At 36.9% G+C, this 15,371-nt stretch overlaps 1 protein-coding gene across 3 annotated transcripts in view; it reads left to right on the forward strand.

The window, feature by feature from the left end:
• Positions 1-15,371, forward strand: part of slc4a3 (solute carrier family 4 member 3) — a 274,743-nt gene that overhangs the window by 45,630 nt on the left and 213,742 nt on the right. For all 3 annotated transcript variants that reach the window (XM_039756390.1, XM_039756394.1, XM_039756391.1), the window contains exon 2: positions 8,242-8,398. In XM_039756390.1, the coding sequence (XP_039612324.1) occupies positions 8,351-8,398 (48 nt within the window). In that variant the 5' untranslated portion in view covers positions 8,242-8,350. The remainder of the gene's footprint in view (positions 1-8,241; positions 8,399-15,371) is intronic.

Raw genomic sequence — 15,371 nt, forward strand, 5'->3', positions numbered from 1 at the left:
AGATGTTTAAAATAAGAATACAAATCCTATTTAGATAATGAAGGTGAAGGGTTGTGTGAGTTTGCATATGCAAAAGCTAAAAATAAGCAAAGGCTGAATGCACACTGAACAAAATAAAGGAAAGATGTTACAGACACACCTGATGACCAAGCAAAATGTTGTGCCTTGAATATTCTATTTATTTTTTCTTAGTATGGAAATAACATTGACCTTTTTCTAACTTGGATAGGCTTTAAATATGAAATCATTAGAAAGTGATAACTTTGACTAGTGCCATGCTGTTCATGTAAACAAAAGAAATTTCTTATTTCATTTTAGCTTTCCAGATTTCAAGGCTTAAATAGAAAATATGTATAATTTTAACATCTGATTTTCGAGACATTTTTTGGCAATCTGGTTGCATTCTAATGCAACACAATCCGTAGTATCTAAAAATATTACTAGTTACTCAGTTGTAAAATAATATTCATAATGAAATCAATAATCAATATGAAAACATCCTTATGTACTTCACTTAAAAACAGTGTGTTTGTTAATTAGATTCTGCTGTGTAACAAGATGGTAACAAGAACTTTGCTGTTAATAAGATTTGCAAAGTTTAATAAATGGGGGCTACCTATAGGAGCATCTGCTTGTCACTTATGGTTGTGTAAGTGGTAATGGTTTAATAAAGTTTTGTTTGCTTTACTTAGCATTAGTTCACTAATACAGTAAATACTCTATACCATGCTGTTAAAGACACAGTTCTAAATGGTTTACCGCAGTAAGATACACCACTCCATGTGGCTTGATACATCACATTTTTATTATAAAACATATAGTATTGATATTTAATCCTTTAATTATCTTAATCTTAATGTTTTTCTCTAAATATTAAGATGACTGAGAGGTGTTGTCAGTGTGGAAATCATAACTTACTGAAGCAACGCACTATTTTCATTAATGTAAATGTTTAATTTTGTATTGTCAGTTTATAGTGGTTACATTGCTTAGTGCTGCTGGCATACAGCTTCAACAGAAAGGGTTTAAATGCCAGCCTAGTAACTATCTGTGTGGAGTTTGCATGTACTGTCCAAATGCCTTTTCTTCTAGGCAATCAGGTTTTCATCCCAAAAACACACAGTATTTAGGAGAAATCATGGTGTGAGTGAATTCTCACATAAGAGTAAACTGTACCCTCTTATTGGTCTTCCATCCCGGGTGGGATTCTTGCTTTATACACTATGTGGCTAGAATGCTTCAGAGCCTGGAAAACCCAAGTTACAGCAAGTGTTTTCAGAAAAGGAAGAACTGGATGGAATGCCAATTCCATGTCTGAAGCATACAATGTATTGAAAACAGCCCAGTAATGCTGGAAAACCAAAGGCTGTATTTTGTCACATGTTAAGGGACTATTTTAAAAGATGTTTGACTTATTAGACAGAATGGAACAGTCAAATACTTGTACTTCTATGCTGATTTGTGGGTAACTCATTAATTCATTTATAACCCATGGAGTTTAAACTGAAAGTCATTTCAAATAGATGGCATTAAGTGGTATAAACTGAAAGGCTGAAAGTCTGCAGGTTTTAGCATATGTTTACATATTCTTAGCTGAACATCTGTACAAGTACTTTAATAGGTAGACATGGCCTGTCTGATTAATGGTATTACCTTTGACTAATGAAAACAAGGTTAATGATTAAAATAACTAGTCATAAAGAGTTGCAGATGAAGTACATATAGTATAAATAAAGTATCACCATTGCAGTGATGGAGATTTTTGAGAAGTCCATTGGTTATAAATAATTGACAGAATAATTTCAGTTTGGATACTTTTTAAACCTGCTGTTGTGTTGAATTATTGACAATGTTTGAGGTCCATATCAGCAAAAATTTAGAAACAGACATTAATTGAAAGTAATGTGTAAATGGCGACAAAGTGTTGTAATTAGAGTACAGTTTTTTTCAAATATATAAAGGCCCTCCCCAAAAAAACACTTTATCAAATTAGGTCTTACTTTTTACTTACATTTTGGCATATTCTATTAATTGATCAATGCATTTTTCACAATGGGAGAAATGCATTGAATGCACAGAATATTTTATCTAAGTTTTTCTCAGCACTGTTTTCAATGCCACTCGCTGGCCCATTTAAACCACATTGAATTTGCAGACCATGCACACGTTTTAATAATGTTTCTATAAAAATCCATTTAAAAATTAAACAGAAACAAGCAAATATGGAATTAATAATGAAGCTATACATGTGGCAGATTGTCTGATTGTTAAACAGTTGCCCAGAAAAAGTGACATTGGGTGACACAAATTAGGTAGGTCCTCTTACAGACTTGTATGAAAAATATCCATACCAGTGGAAGGAAAGTCACTCAGTTCACCAGTATGAGTGAGAAGGAGTAGTCTTGTGCAGGCATTAAGACTGGAGTGCTTAATAATGGAACATAGTGATGGTTTCATGGGATGCAAGGAAATGTCGTTAAGAAATATAAATATTAAATGATGTAAAATTTCATGTTAGCCCAATGAAAAGATCTGTTTGTTTTTTGTTCACGGTAATGAAGTTGAATAATGCTAATAGAGAATACCCAGAAGGAACTGGGGCCCTGCTGCCTATTCACAAGTTGTGAGTACCTCTCTTTGCATTCGCTTCTTCACTGCAGGGTTAGGGTTCAGGGGACTCTGGACATCAGTAAAACTACTAGTGATCTTAAAATAGCTGCTTTGGGCAAGTACATTGAATTTGGCGGCAGAAATTAAGGTAAAGGCAAAAGTTGCAGAGAGAGCTTAAGTTGCTGAGATGGAGCAATGAGTGCAGTTGGTTTGTTTTGTGATGTGGACTATTGGGTTAGGTACTCCTGCTTTCTAATGAGGCCCAATGTGCTAAAACAAGCACTTGTAGGATAGTACTTTATAATTCAGTGAAAATCATGTCTTGTTTAATTATGTAACAGATCATATCAAAATAATTAGAAAAAAGTAAAAACTAAATGATTAAAAAGTAATCAATATTGTTATCCAATATGATGTTATGGCTAGATGGAGTAGTAATTGAACACATGGCAGCAACAAACTCTGAATGCCAACCCCATCTCAAACCACATGCGAGTGCACACTTACACCAGACCAAATTAGAGTTGCCATTTAACTTAGCAAATTATTGATTTAAGAAAGAGAATGTATAAACCAAATATACTGAACAGATTAAAAGTCAAACCAGGCTTCTGGAGCTGAGAGACAGCACGTCTAATCTTTGCTATTCTGCATATTTATTTTATGCATTTTGTTATTACCTATGACAGCCCTAATATTTTTAAATTCTGAAAACCCCTCAAAAGCATTATGTATTGTTTGGTACAAAAATAGGTAATTTACTTAATAAAATTGATTTAATAACACCAGTTTATCTGATATTAGAGTGAGTTAACATTGTTTTTAATAATTTAGTGACCTGATTGTAAGAGATTGCTCTTATTCTTTATATACACATGCTGTAATCAATGGGATGAGAGAGGATGCTGTTAGGTGTTTCTTCCAATGTACAATTCAGTCCCCCTGCTGCACACTTGACTCTGGTGCTGTATAGTTGTGTGTCCACAAAACTTCTTGAAAAGAGAGATTAATTTTAACACTACATGTGTATAATGGGTTCTGTTTCAAAGTCTTCTCTAGTTTACTGTTCTGGTAAACAAAAAATTAATAGTGTGACCTCCACTAATATAGTCCAAATTTGTCATTTATTAGGGACCATTCACCTCTTGGGTATTTATATGCTGCATTTCTAATATATCAAATGCATACACTTAACTGGAAGGCCATTATAATCTACTTTAAATAATGCCATTATACAGTTGATTCATTTATGGTTATTTTGACAAGCTGTTACTCAAACTCTTAGGCAAAATGAGTCATACGTGTTGGAAGATTTCAAAATCATAATTCCCTGGCTTAAAACCTTTGCCTCACACTATAGGCAAAGGAGTATTTTTAGCAGATATCTGTGGCGCCTATGGCATTTTACCAGCAGAAATGTATGTAAGTTGTATGCAAAATTTATGCATTTTTTTTATAAAATGATGCTGTTTTTTGAAAATAAATTTCCTTTGCCACAGTATTACTTGTTCAATGTCTGACTGTATAATTGCATCTTTGCAGTATGATATGAACATGATTTTAATGTTGAAAAATCTGCTTTCCTTGCTGTCTGTTAAAATAATGCACACAAAAGCATTACTAGGTCCCTAAAATAAAGAGTAAGTGAGTTTATCAAGAGGTAGATGCATAGGAGAAAACGCATTGGTTAGTTACTCTTGTCGTGTCCTGTATTGCATAGCAAAAGTGATAACACAAAAAAGTAGCATCTTAAATACTATATGAGACTTAAATCAATGGTATTTGTACTATTATGGCAATATAATAATAAATATTAGTTCAAATGTTTTAATCAGTATTGTGCTTTTATTGTCATTCATATTCTGTCCATTTTTATAAAGAACAGGATTCTGCTACTACATAATAATAGGCCCTTTATAGTGAAGAAAGAGAGAGATCTGAGGCCAGAAAAGGAACAGATCTTTTCTTAATGTGTTTGTTTAGGGACTGCTCCATTTTGAAGCAATAATAATAAACAACATAATTCAAAAGCCTGAGGGGAAACCTAAGGAGAGGTTTGTGCCCATGTTTGGGGTGTAGGATACTCATATATATATATATCTTCAGATTGGTGGCAGCTATAAAAGTGTTTTTCTGTTCCAGGACCCAACATGTACTGTATTTCTTCCATATAGTGGAAACACTGGAACATACTGGCCAAACGTAGTACCAGGAACAAAGAAACACTGTTTCGTTTAGACCCTTTTAAGATGACCACTTGATATTACAATATGACCAGATACACTTCTGAGTCAAGCATTTTTAAGCCAGTTCCCTCATAAGACCAGTTGAGATTCAGCTTTTACTTTTATTTTACGGTGTGCAGTCTGGCAATGAATTTAACACAACTGTGGACCAATTAATGGCTGCAGAGAGCTGGATTTAATTCTTAACGGAGTCATTGACAGTTTATAGTTTATATTTTGTATGTGTCCGAGAGGGTTTATTCTATTTTTCTTCCTTATTTGGAAGGCATACAAACTGACTGCTCCAAAAGAATGCATCATTTGTGATTCAGCCCTGTATTGGATTAAAATCCCATTTAGCACTGGTTCCTATCTAATGTCTGATGTTGATTCTATTGGCTCCATGTCCCAGCAACAAAGTATTGGTGAAAGTGATACATAGATGAATGATTAAGCTAGAAGAAATATCAGAAGATAGAGTTGTATATCAGGAATAAAATGCTAATAATGTATTCACTCCAACCTTTCATCCTCTACCAAGAAAGTCACAGTGTTACTTGGTGCAAATCTGTTACTGAGCCTTTCAAATCCTACAGTACTTGGGAAATTATTTGTCTATGTGCAAGTCAGACACCAAGGCATGCAGGTCACAGTGAACAGATATTGTATGACAGTAATGCTGGCTGGATTGTAAAATAAACTGAAAATGTCACATATTGAAAGGGATTTAAGCAAAGTTATTTTTCTGCTATATATAACCAGACCATGCTGTTCTATGCACACAGGCCAAAAATAGTTTTATAAGATTGACCTCCACCCCCTGCCAACATTTCTGTGACCTAAAAGTCTTTTCTCCTACTGTCAGTTTATAAATATGTTTTTTATATCATAATCATTATTTTTATGTGCTGAATAATAATTAGAGGCAATATAAAATGGCATGCTAGACTACTCAGTTCAGTTTAAGGAGGGACAATCTCTTAATCAGATCACGATTATTGATTTTAACTGGAATCCATTTTCAGTTGGATTTCTTCTTTCCTAGTTAGTTTGATTGATATTTGAATTTACAATAACCCAGAGCTGTGAAACTTAGCCAAGATTTTGCTCAGTCTCAGAGTTTTAAGGATTTTGCTATTATTCCTTTCATAAACTAGAGACAATATACAGTGGTGTGAAAAACTATTTGCCCCCTTCCTGATTTCTTATTCTTTTGATTGTTTGTCACACAAAATGTTTCTGATCATCAAACACATTTAACCATTAGTCAAATATAACACAAGTAAACACAAAATGCAGTTTTTAAATGATGGTTTTTATTATTTAGGGAGAAAAGAAATCCAAACCTACATGGCCCTGTGTGAAAAAGTAATTGCCCCCTGAACCTAATAACTGGTTGGGCCACCCTTTGCAGCAATAACTGCAATCAAGCGTTTGCGATAACTTGCAATGAGTCTTTTACTGCGCTCTGGAGGAATTTTGGCCCACTCATCTTTGCAGAATTGTTGTAATTCAGCTTTATTTGAGGGTTTTCTAGCATGAACCGCCTTTTTAAGGTCATGCCATAGCATCTCAATTGGATTCAGGTCAGGACTTTGACTAGGCTACTCCAAAGTCTTCATTTTGTTTTTCTTCAGCCATTCAGAGGTGGATTTGCTGGTGTGTTTTGAGTCATTGTCCTGTTGCAGCACCCAAGATCGCTTCAGCTTGAGTTGACGAACAGATGGCCGGACATTCTCCTTCAGGAGTTTTGGTAGACAGTAGAATTCATGGTTCCATCTATCACAGCAAGCCTTCCAGGTCCTGAAGCAGCAAAACAACCCCAGACCATCACACTACCACCACCATATTTTACTGTTGGTATGATGTTTTTTTTCTGAAATGCTGTGTTCCTTTTACGCCAGATGTAACGGGACATTTGCCTTCCAAAAGTTCAACTTTTGTCTCATCAGTCCACAAGGTATTTTCCCAAAAGTCTTGGCAATCATTGAGATGTTTCTTAGCAAAACTGAGACGAGCCCTAATGTTCTTTTTGCTTAACAGTGGTTTGCGTCTTGGAAATCTGCCATGCAGGCCGTTTTTGCCCAGTCTCTTTCTTATGGTGGAGTCGTGAACACTGACCTTAATTGAGGTAAGTGAGGCCTGCAGTTCTTTAGACGTTGTCCTGGGGTCTTTTGTGACCTCTCGGATGAGTCGTCTCTGCGCTCTTGGTGTAATTTTGGTCGGCCGGCCACTCCTGGGAAGGTTCACCACTGTTCCATGTTTTTGCCATTTGTGGATAATGGCTCTCACTGTGGTTCGCTGGAGTCCCAAAGCTTTAGAAATGGCTTTATAACCTTTACCGGACTGATAGATCTCAATTACTTCTGTTCTCATTTGTTCCTGAATTTCTTTGGATCTTGGCATGATGTCTAGCTTTTGAGGTGCTTTTGGTCTACTTCTCTGTGTCAGGCAGCTCCTATTTAAGTGATTTCTTGATTGAAACAGGTGTGGCAGTAATCAGGCCTGGGGGTGGCTACGGAAATTGAACTCAGGTGTGATACACCACAGTTAGGTTATTTTTAACAAGGGGCAATTACTTTTTCACACAGGGCCATCTAGGTTTGGATTTTTTTTTCTCCCTAAATAATAAAAACCATCATTTAAAAACTGCATTTTGTGTTTACTTGTGTTATATTTGACTAATGGTTACATGTGTTTGATGATCAGAAACATTTTGTGTGACAAACATGCAAAAGAATAAGAAATCAGGAAGGGGGCAAATAGTTTTTCACACCACTGTACATACAAGAGACTCACCTCTGCATGGACATAAATAGCGACCTCCACAGCATATCTGTCTTCAGTGTCATATCTATTTACTGCACTTAGAGTCCTCCATGTTGCCAGATTTCCAACAGGCAACTCTAAGAGGCAGAATACAGCTCTGCCAACTGCAAGTCATTGAATAGATCTCAGTCCTACTAAATGTAACAGAAAAGTGTAATTCAAACATTGAGTACAGTTAGAATCATCAGTGTTAAAATAACTATGAATTAGAAAATCTAGTTAAAAGAAATTGAGGAAATCTCAGACTATAATAAAATCTGCACTCACTGTGTCCCCCCTGGACTGTTTATGGTAGCTAAATTGTACTTTACTGTATTTAAATAAAGTCAACTTTACACGTTTCATAAATTGATTTATTGTAGCTCCTATGTAGTTGGTATACCTACTTAACACTAACATCTTTCCAGTTTGCTGTAGCTGGATGTTTAAATGTCTTCTTCAAAAGGTATAAGCTATTTAAGCAAAAATAACATCTCGGAAAAGTGTTTTACCACATACAAAACACATATTTTGTATATTTTCCTTTAATACTATGTAAAGTAGTTAACAGGCATCTTTTTGTGTTTCCCTTTTTAAGGTTATGCCACCCCACAGGTTCACTGGAAACCCAACAGTAAAAGAGAAGGGCTGATCCTTGCCCCCTTCCCCCAAAACTCCACACTTCTTTTGGTGTTCTCCATCCAATTATGGCTGCTGGTGGAGATGGGAGTGACAATTTTACTGCTGTGGATCAGGTAGGAGGGTCTGGAACCTGTTTTGGCTTTTACAGTAAAGACTCCTATTTTGTTAATTAATAACCATTCAATATTTATGACTTATTTACTACATCTATGGGTGCATGAAGGCAATGTACATATATTTTCATGGTGAGTCCAAAAACACCTTCTTATTTCTGGGAAACATGAAAATTACAATAAGTATGAGTATTCCAAGGCTAGTAACTAAAATATTCAAAGTTAAATTGCATGACCTGGCAAGCTTTTCAAATGTGTTAGAATAAATAGGGATTAGAATAAATTGCTGAGCCTAGCAGTGTGAGCAACCAGTGTTAAATACTTTTACTGCACAGATCTTAAAAGAATTTTTGAGTGACACCGAGGTGGGTTCAACCAACCAGAGAGCAAATTCACATATGTTTCCAAGTTAAATGTAAAAGTATTTTTTTAAAACTGATTTAGGTCAGACATTCTTTAAGGTAGATATTTTAGGAGTCCCAGTCTCTGTCATTATTCTAATGTTTTTTTTAAATATTGTTCTCTCTTCACAAGTGTCTTATAGAAGATAGTTACTGCCTATAGCCCATTCTCTAAATAACAGGATTAGGGAACAATTTCTAAAAAACACCTAGGTTTAGGTGGAGCTCCTTTTAGCAGAGCAGCATGAAGTGAACTGAGGACTTTACTTACCCTGTCTGGACTCACATAATCATAAGGGGTTGGATCTGTTGTTTTTTTTTAACTACTGTGGATGTCCCATGTCTTAAATGAGTGTTCACATCACAAACTATACTTTTTCCCTAAAAAAATAAGAAGAATATACCTTGAGGCATATGGAGATCCTCATCTCTTTCCTCTGGATTTCCTTACACTTCCAGCTGTGACATCATAAGGAAAAGTGAACTGTAAATAAATAAAGGCTCTACCTAACTTTCAATTTTATTACTGGGCAGCAAACATACAAACTATAAAAACCTGGACATGGGCACAAATAAATGGACACAAATACAGGCTTGGTCCGCAATAGAAATAAAATCCTGCAGTACTTCTTTACATTCCTTGCTTTGTGCCCCAATAAATGCAAGTTATCGGCAATATACTAACAACCCAATTGTGCTTCACTCACTCAGAATATGGAACCAATGTAGGAAGCATTTTAAGATAGAGAATCTTTTATCAGTGGCACCTCTGCATGAGAACCACCTTTTTCATCCCTCACAAACACATGCAGTTTTTACTGTCTGGAAAGCATTTGGGATTAAATCAATTAGAGATCTGTACATAGACAACGTCTTTGCATCCTACGAACAATTACACTCCAGATTTAACTTTCCAGCAACATATTTGTTTCACTACCTTCAAATTAGAAACTTTGTTGAACAGAACCTGCCCGATTTTCCACACCTCCCACCTCCCTCTATGCTGCAAAAATATTGCTGTTTCGAGGAATTAGACAGCATTTCTGCAATATATAAAACCATTTTACAGTCCCTCCCTTTCAAAGATCCAAGAGGACACTGGGAAAAGGATCTCTCACTCAATATCTCAGAAAAAGAGTGGAAGGTAGCAATCCGGAGAATTCACTCGAGCTCCAAAGGTGCAAAGCATACAATTATTCAACTCAAAATTATATATTGAGCACATCTGCCTGGTTTAAAATTGTCTAAAATGTTTCCAGGGCAAGATCCAGCCTGCGGAGGCTGCAATCAAGTTCCAGCCTCATTGGGTCACATTTTGGGCCTGCACCAAATTAACATCATTCTGGACCAAACTCTTTAAATGCCTTTCAGACAGTCTTGGTGTCACAATTCCTCCTAATCCACTAACAGCTGTGTTTGGTGTATTCCCAGATGGGTTTAAAGTGGAGAAAGACAAACAAACTGTAATTGCCTTTACTACACTATTGGCACGCAGACTTATCTTGCTCAACTGGAAGAATCCTAACTTTCCTCTTTTAAGTCAGTGGGTAACTGATGTTATATATTATTTGAAATTGGCAAAAATCTAATTCTCACTTAGAGGATCTGTGCAGAAATATTCCAAAACATGGCAGGATCTATTCAATAACATTTTAGAATAAGCTGTTAAAGCACTGAGGAAGCAGATTCTCTCCCCATTTCTCTTTCTTCTCCATTTATTTTTATTCACTTATTAATTGATGTATTTACTTATTTTTACCAGCTTTAACTTTTATTCTGCTGCTCTCTTTCTCAGGGGTGGGGGTTGATTTGTTTTCAATCCTATTTTTCTAAAATTGATCTATTTGTATGGAATGTTGTGTGATTTCAATAAAACTATACAAAAATAAATAAAGATTTAAAAACTGTGTAAATAAATTATTGTGGCAGTTGCTGAAGCAAAGGGAACAGAAATCTCTTTGAGCCCAGAGCTTGCAGCCAATATATTTATTATATTTGTAAAGTGTATTAAAGGGACTTCTAACAAATACAGTGTGAGCAGTTCTGCATATGTTCTGCAAGTTTCTGTCTTTTATATATTAGGTAACAAGTGTGTGATTTAAAATTATGCATTTGATCATAGAAGCTATCCATTCAAGCAAACATGTCATGGCAACCTGCTGAGCAATAGAGCAAAAAATCAAGAAATGAGTGTTTGAAAAATAGGACAGTTGCAAGTTGCAGTTCTTTTTCTACTGCATGAATAATTTCAGAGGTAGCTATTATAGAAGCCTTAGATTTCTTACATACATTTTTTATACTTGATGTTTGGTGTTGTAAAGGGCAGCAACCTACCAAAGCAGCAATGGGCACAATGTGGGAAGCAGTATACACTTGAACTTAAAAATTCACATGTCCACTGTGAAATTCACTGGAGCAAACATCTTAACTGCATGTCTACAGAGTATGGCTAAAATAGAATAACAGTAACAACTCTAATAATATTTGTATCCATGTTCCCTGGGAAATGTATTCTTGTAAAGACTGCAGCTTTACTGGATTTCCTTTACAATGAAATACAAAACATGCCACATAAGAAAGAATACACATTGATAGCTATCTGGGCTTATCATGTCAATTAACAGAAACTGAAGGAAATTCCTTGAACAGCACAATTTATATAGTGCAGTTTCTATGATATCCTATGGGGAGAAGGAGGAAATGGCATGAGATTGAGGCACTGCAAAGGTATCACCTTCTTCTGAAGAGTGTACCCACTATTTTATAATTTCAGGCTAGTCCATTACATCTATATTTATACTTATGTATTTTTAAACTCCTACAAGTACTTGGGGGTCCAAATTAATGGCAGGCCGAACTGGTCTTGTATTTACAGGAATTATATATGAAAGGCCAGAGCAGGTTCTTTTTTCTTAGAAGCCTGCATTCTTTTGATGTGGGTAGTGACATCCTTAACATCTTCTACAATTCTGTGATGGCCAGTGTGATTTTTTGTGCTGTGGTGTGCTGAACTCATAACATCACTTCAAGAGTGGCTTGCAGAATCAACAAAGTAAATAAAATGGCAGGCTCGGTTATTGGACTCACTCTGGACCCCTGGAGGTAGTAGCAAAGGAGAGAATGAAAACAAAACTGAGTGCTATTATGAACAGTACTGCATATCCTCTCTCTGAGACACTGAGTACTTTCAGCCAACAAATTATTCAGCAGAAGTGTGTCAAGAAACACTACAGGGGCTCCTTTATACCAACAGAAATATGCCTGCATAGTGCCTCATTGTGACTGCCAAGTCATTTTTCTTTCTTTTACATTTTCTTCCTTTTTAGTTAGTGTGGTATGTGTTTAGGCTATAGTGTCTATCTATTGTGGACTATGGCTGGCCATTCATCCCGGCCAATACCCCCAGGCCATAAGAGGGAGCCCTCCCTACGACATGGAGATGCCCCAAATTCCAGCAGGGCATCATGGACATTGGAGTTTTCCTGTACAGCCCTGCTGGATAACGTCGGGGCTGCCAGGGGACGCTGCAGGGAGGCCCAGAGGCTTCTATTTTACTTATAACCCAGAAGTACGTCTTAGTCACAGCGACAGAGGAAATGACGTACTTCCGGGATGAAAAAGAAGAGTTATGATCTGACCCGGAAGTGCTAGGAAGTCATATGGTCTGAGCGTCCAGAAGCACTTCCAGGTCAAGGACTATAAGAGACTGCGTGAGATCCCAGACGGGCGAGCTGAGTCGGGAGGAAGGGTGGCAACGCGTCTCCGAGTAGGAGGATTGATTTGTGTATTGTATTGATTAATATTTATGAGTATTGTGGAGTGGAGAGTGCTTTGTGCACTGTTTGGTCTGAATAAAAATAATTATTGGACTTCTACCTGGTGTCTGGCATCTGGTCTGATTATAAACCATTGTTACATATTAATTAATGTTCCCTCATTGATTTGCCTGCTCAATTACACCGTGACAGTAACATAACAGAAGAGTCAATAGAATGGTTTATAATTGTTCCCAACAGTGTTGTATATGTTTACAGAGCTAGGCTTCGACATAAAAAAAGACTGTATCTAATTACTGGCACAGCATATGGCCTTTTATAAGTCATGTTGACCGTTGTGGACCACTTTGGGAGCACCACTGCCCAAACCCAACACAAGCAGAGGTGGGACACAAGTTCAAGGCACATGTTTTTTTATTTTATATTTTTTCCCTGTGTGAAATGCTGTCCCCCATTTCTCATATGTAAAGCTCAGTTCCAGCACAGCTCAAAACCAAAAGCACACTACTCTTCTCTTCTCTCTTTTCCTCCACTCCTCCTGGCAAGCTTCTTCTTCTTCTCCCACTCGACTCTGGCATGTGGAGTAGTGGCTGCTGGCTCCTTTTATAAGGCCCTCAGAAGTACTCCAGGTGCTCGTTGGTCTACTTCTGGCATGACTTCCGGGTGTGGTGGAATGAACTGCAATCTAGGGCTCAGCTAAAGTTCCCCCTGGAGGCAGCTACGGAACCCAACAGGACTGCACCAAACTCCTGCTCCCATGGAGCCCTGTGGGACTCTGAGGCACCGCTGCAACACAGGGTAGGCTGCCACCTACTGCTCCAGGGGAGGTAATGCCCTGGATATGCTCCTCCTCCACCAGTCCTTCCAGCATAGATGCATCCCAGGTTGAACAAGAACCTTGGCCGTATGCCACACTGTTTACACACTAAACTTTGAAAATATACTTTAAATTTTTATTCAAAATGCTTTGTAATTATATTGAGCTGGAACGTCAGTATTATATAAGTAAAGATTGGTGCTTTTCATATAAACCAGAATATTATTTTCTGTTTTCTAAAGTGTATTGTTTATTTGTTTACATAATATTCTCAAACTCACCTAATTCAATATAGTGTCTAAAGGAACAGGAGTTTACTCCTGCAGCATTGGGCTCCAGGCTGGAGCGATCCCATGACAAAGTGCCTGTCCATTCACACTCACATCAGGATAATATGAAATTGCCAGTTAACAGAATATGCACATGGCTAGGAGTAGTAGTATTATTGTCACTTGTACTGAGTTAATTGAAATTATTTTACCTACATGTTCCATGACAAATAAGAATATATTCAAATAAATATCTTAATTTTCATATATCTTCCCATTACCTATATTCTTGTGAAAAAAATATCCGATAGTAAGCATTTAAGCATATGAAGATACTGAGACATTATGCACTCTGATAGCTATGGGCAAAAAAGACCCTTTGTTGTGCCTTTTATCACACTACAGTGGAATTTGGTGGTGGTGATAGGTGCTCCAGTAAAATGCTTTATAGTTTTTAGTGAGTCTAGGTTCAGTCCTTTAATACACTAGCCTTTTTGATCATGCTGTTCAGGGGCCTAATGTATAAACGGTGCGTACGCACAGAAATGTTGCGTAAGAACTTTTCCACGTTCAAATCGCGATGTAAAAAACCTACACTTGGCGTAAAGCCACGCACTTTTCCACGGTACCTCATGCCTTGTCGTACGCAAGTTCTCCGCTCGGTTTTGCAAACTGGCGGCACCCAGCGTCAAAGCAATGGTACTGTTCTTGTGTGATTACTCATTATTTTCATGACACGGCTTTATAAATACACAGAAACTAACTACATATTGTTTATTAGTGTAATGCATCTGATTGTAATTAACTCGTAACAATATAATGGTCCAGGGAACAGCCATAGTATTCCAAATGCCATAACTGTTTTAGCGTTGTTACTGTCACTTCTCCGTCTTCTTCTTCTTCTTTCAGCTCCTCCCGTTAGGAGTTGCCACAGCGGATCATCTTTTTCCATATTTCTCTCACTGCACCACTCGGAGTATTTGTATCACTGTATCTGAGTGTGAATCACAGCAGCAGCTGATCGGAAAGAGAATTATCGGTATACGGCATTAAGCACACGCTGTCTCTGCCACGGCAAAACGTTTCAAAGCCTTTCCTGTACGGACCTCGCGGTTCAAAACAGTTTAATCCCAAGAACTTTAAATGCAGCCAATCAAGTGCTCCTTGTAGAACTGTTTGTACTTATAAGTAGAATTACCTCACTGTAAACTTGCACTACAGTTATAATATCGCACAACCTGAGCCACTTTATAAAGCGCGTATTTACATATGATGACGATATCATTTTTAAGGTGAAATGCAGCAAAATATGTTTGTTAAATTATACAGATAAAACTTTAACTTCATTTAAATAATCTATATTCTTCACTGGGAGTGTCTTTAAGGATAGAATAATTAAACATGTACTACGAAGATATTTCAATGTTCTTTAAACGTTTTGAAGAATCGGCGCTAAGCTTACAGATGGCTTAACGTCTATTACAGAGCTGATTGTGTGGCGATCGGTTACTTGGGGAAAGAAAAGCAAGGACTCTTGGGGCGGCCACGCCAATATATATTGAATATAATACAGAAAGAGAAAATAACAACACAGCTAAAAACGCAGCGACAAATTTCGACAAAAGATAAATGCTTGTCATGAGCACGAGGCTCATGAAACACATGTTTAATAATGTGCTTTAGCTCCTATCATCATGAAAATGACATCAT

The sequence above is a fragment of the Polypterus senegalus genome, chromosome 6 (assembly GCF_016835505.1).
Source record: "Polypterus senegalus isolate Bchr_013 chromosome 6, ASM1683550v1, whole genome shotgun sequence".
NCBI classification, from domain to species: domain Eukaryota; kingdom Metazoa; phylum Chordata; class Cladistia; order Polypteriformes; family Polypteridae; genus Polypterus; species Polypterus senegalus.